At 47.8% G+C, this 4,136-nt stretch overlaps 2 protein-coding genes across 3 annotated transcripts in view; both read left to right on the top strand.

Annotated features, from left to right (window-relative positions):
• ATP6V0A1 (ATPase, H+ transporting, lysosomal V0 subunit a1) overlaps positions 1-3,621 on the top strand; it is a 30,212-nt gene extending 26,591 nt beyond the window's left edge. For both annotated transcript variants that reach the window (XM_009328270.1, XM_009328269.1), the window contains exon 19: positions 1,870-3,621. In XM_009328270.1, the coding sequence (XP_009326545.1) occupies positions 1,870-1,963 (94 nt within the window). In that variant the 3' untranslated portion in view covers positions 1,964-3,621. The remainder of the gene's footprint in view (positions 1-1,869) is intronic.
• A 164-nt stretch (positions 3,622-3,785) lies between these two features.
• Positions 3,786-4,136, top strand: part of COASY (CoA synthase) — a 23,629-nt gene continuing 23,278 nt past the window's right edge. The window contains exon 1 of the mRNA XM_009328279.1: positions 3,786-3,803. Within this exon, the coding sequence (XP_009326554.1) occupies positions 3,786-3,803 (18 nt within the window). The remainder of the gene's footprint in view (positions 3,804-4,136) is intronic.

Raw genomic sequence — 4,136 nt, 5'->3', positions numbered from 1 at the left:
TTTCTGTGCAAACATCCCATTGCGTTCTGACTGTAAGGTGTGCTGTAGGCTACCCTCTTCGAGGTGTGCACTGAATCACAGCCGACCCCAGGCATTGGCACGCGCCTTTAAGAACACAAATACCAAGTAGGAATTTGCACTTAAACTAAATGAAAGTTAGGGTTCCTGTTCAACAACTGTCTCTGCAGTTGCTTCCCACGGGACTGTGAGCTGCCTAGTTTTCCAGGCAGTGTGGGTACTCTGACTCTGTTGGGTTGGAAAATCCACACTGACTACAGTCCAACAAACACTTAAGCTAATTATTAATACAAAAAAGCTGAAGAGTGGGTTTTCTTTAATGCTGACTGCCAGAAAGCTTCCTAGTCTGTTTATTTACAGTGCAGTGCTAACTATCTAGTAAATTCTTTCGCAGAACTTCATCACTGATGAGGGAGAGACAGCGCAAAGTTTAGCAATAGAGCTGGTACACATGACAGCCAGTGATCCTGGAAACAGCAGTGTCTCCTACCAAAAAAGGACCTTGGATTACAGATGTTCCTGTAGACAATTGCAGAAAAAACACACAGAACATTTAAGCCATGATATTTGGCTAAGTAAACTTTTTCACTAGTTCCCTAACCTTGCAACAGCCTCTGCTCGAGCTTCAGGCATCCAGTTGTGGCCAGTTGTAACTGAGTGTGTCCAAAAGGAGCTTTCAGATGTCAGGGCCAGCTGGAACAGTTAATCATCAGGGCTAAAATTTCATTTACAGTGGGTTCTGTGTGACTCAGATACCCAATCCTCTGCCTCTTATTTCCCTTTGCTTACAGAATAGTTACTTAGTCACAGGATACTTAACAGAGATTATCAGGGTTCCTGAAAAACTGGAGCGTGTTGGCAAGTAGCCCTTCCTCCCACGCGGAAAATCCTGCTCATCCTAGGGATTCCTCTGCAGGGAAGTCTGCCTGACTGCATGAACAGGCAGCAGAAGATACGAGCAGAAAGCTGTTTTTCTGAAAATTTCCCTCCTGAGCTCTCTTGGGAAATCACTTTTTGCCAGCTGAAATGCCAGCAGCTTGGAGTTTACCACGATTCCTGATTCGGAAAAAATTAAAGTCTGCTTTTTTGTGCTTCATAAAAATACTTCTCCTGAATTGTGTTAAATTGCTCTACAATTTGCTGTCACTTGATTCCTACAGGGACTTTGGTTTTTTTAGTGGACCACGCAATGGAAAGTGTTTCTCATGAGGCTCATGAAACACTGTGCTTGTTTTTACTGTGAATCATGGGATTATTTTTTTTCTTTCCCTATTTGGCTGTGGCTGACCATGGGACAGTTCTCTAGAATAATTCTTTTTTTAAACTGAGTTTATTAGGGGAAGCAGGCAAACAAGGCTAAGTTAATGTTCAGCTGGAGACAACAGGCACATCTCTAGCTCAGCAGAAGTAGTCATGTGGGGATAAACCAAATATGCTTAAGTAAATAAACAGAAGTAGCTGATGGAGGAAGTCTCAGCACAGCATCACATGATTGAGGTTTGTTCTAACTAAAACGTGAACTTTACTAATGAGATCTTACAGGTAATATTGTGTGGTCCTAGGTGCTTCTCAGTGATATCACAGTTAGGGAGTTCATCCTATTTTTGTTGCCCTTTCATTGCCCGTGGAGGTGGGATCGAAGTACCTGGACAATTCCTCTCCGCTCCACTCCAGAAACATCAAACAAAAATGTGGGGTTTGTGCCAATAGATAGGCTGCATTGTCATAGCACTTTTTAAAGCCTTATATTTTTATAGTTAATAATCATACTTTTAATGGAGTTCTTGCTGATTGCTAACTCGTATCCGAGAGCTGCCTTTTTAATGAATACACACTTCTTCCCTCTTGCAGGATTGAGTTCCAGAACAAGTTCTACACTGGCACTGGATTCAAGTTTCTCCCTTTCTCCTTTGATACCATCCGTGAGGGGAGGTTTGACGATTAAAGATCCCTCCGCTCGAGCAGTGTTAAACGCCGTGTGTTTATGGCCAACCCTTTCCCGTGTGTCTGAGTTGCATGTAATCCTCCCATAGTGAAAATAACTTATTGCAGCACCCTCAAGTGTTACCATGGCGTTTCAAAGCCAAGAGCTTTGACATTCTCGGGTAATGAGTGACACTGGATCAAAGAAACTTTTCATTCCTTAAGTTTACCACTGAAGATACTAAGTGCATGAAGTGTCTGAGTTTGGTGTGTAATAGTGTACTTCTCGTGTTGTGAATTCCCTGGCAGGCTTATCAGGGCAGTGTGAGAGAAATGCAGCTATGGCTGAGTGGGCATACGAGCACATGGAGAAAAGGCGTAACAACTTCAGCTTGCGCAAAGCTTGCTGCTCGGGAAGAGGGGTTTTTTAAGAAACTTTTACATGTGGATCCTATGTCTCTGCCTCTGATTAAACAAATTATGAGCAGTGGGCAGTTGACAATCCAGAGCGTGCTTTCTCCTACCTCCAGGGCTTCCACATGTGCCATGTTTTAATCTGACAAAAACAATGCCTCATCCCGTGCAGGGATTCAGCTCTTTGAACTCGCTGGGGCTTGAGGAGCCAATATGAAGGGGTAGGACTCAGCCTCAGCTAAGTGTATGGTGGCTCTCTGCTTGCTCTAGTGATGGGGAAACACCTTGTTCTCACAGGAAAGGCTGTTCCTTTCCTCCATGGAGAAGAGATGCTCCTTTAACTGTGCACCTGCATGCTCGTATCCCAGGCAAAGCCTAAGCCCAGCAGCAAAGGCCCCTTCCACCTCTTGTTTCTGGAGGCAGTGGTGAGAACAGGGGGCTCAGGCACAGGGGCTTGACTGCCCTGCTGTGGCCTGGGGTGAGATGGAGGAGGGATGAGCTGCGGCGCAGACTGTCATCTCGGGTACTGACCACTGGCAGTGGAACTTCTTGGGTTTCTTGTTTAAAACAAAGCCCTGAAGCTGTAGAGTCCTAGAGGCACATCCAGATAATGCCCGTGTAGACTTGGCATCGCTGGAGGCAGCTTTTGCAAAGGTGGAGGTCCCAGTGACGTATGTTGTCACGTATGCTCAGGGTCTGAGGAGCCCTTTAAGGGAGAACAGAGGCTGAGTCTTGCCAAAGTAGTCCCGTGGCAGTGGAGTCTCGGTGGTATTTCCCCATGGTAGCTGTTGCTTTTTCTCCTGTGTAAGATGTGAGTAATTTCTTGCCCTCTTCAGCTCAGTGTAGCTGCTGGAGCAGCGTGGGGGGTGTTAGTGCTGTGTGTAACTGTCGTGTTTAGTTGTCACAGTGGATCTGAAGTATTTGGGTATGAACAGATTAGAACGATGATGAGAATCATTGTAACCTGGAATTGAAGAGGAAATGCCACACGGTGCAGGGCTGTTTAAAATTACGTGGGAAAGGTGTGTGTGCACTGCATGCTGCAACGGGTGTGTCCATGGAGCACGGGGATCCTTGTGCTGCGTGGGGGCAGCTTTTGGGTAATCGCTGTCTACAGGTAGACTTGGCTGTCTGTTTACAATGGTGTTTGCAGAATGAAAGACAAAGTCAAAACTTGTTTGCAGGTGGAGCAAGGACAGCAGTCCTGCTGCCCAGGCGAAATGCATTGCTGACAGTCACTGTATAAATTAAACTAACTGCACGACAAGCGGTGTGGCCTCTTTTCTGCTTCCCCCGCGCTCTCCGAAGGGCGCTCCCAGGCAGCCCCTCTCCCCTGTCCGACACTGGGCAGAGCCCTGGAAGCTGCCTGGGGGGAGCTGGGACCTTCAGCTTTCCTGCCCTGGGATCCTGTCACCTTGATGGCCGGTACGATGGGGTGGGCAGAGCTGGTTTGTAAAACGAGACCAGCGTGACCATGCCTCGGCTGAAATGTCTCTGCGCTTATCAAGCCCCGGCTGACATACTGAGCGAAGGCTGGACGGGGCCAAGCAGGGGCCGTTTTGTCCTGGAGCCTTCTGCCTGCCCAGATAAACCCATTAACTGAGTGAGACGAGCGGTTATGCAGGAAGAAAATCTAAGGCTTGATTAAACCTAGGTGTTGTGGATGTCCTTCCACGGACACCGGGGCAAACACGCTCTGCCTGCTCAGGGCTGTTGCCCTGCTCCCGGTCCCCCCCCCCGGCTGCCGGGCGTCCCCCTGCAGGGACCCGCTCCCCCCCCGC

The sequence above is a fragment of the Pygoscelis adeliae genome, unplaced genomic scaffold (assembly GCF_000699105.1).
Source record: "Pygoscelis adeliae isolate BGI_AS28 unplaced genomic scaffold, ASM69910v1 Scaffold977, whole genome shotgun sequence".
Classification (NCBI taxonomy): Eukaryota; Metazoa; Chordata; class Aves; order Sphenisciformes; family Spheniscidae; genus Pygoscelis; species Pygoscelis adeliae.
This window is presented reverse-complemented; position numbering and strand designations above follow the sequence as displayed.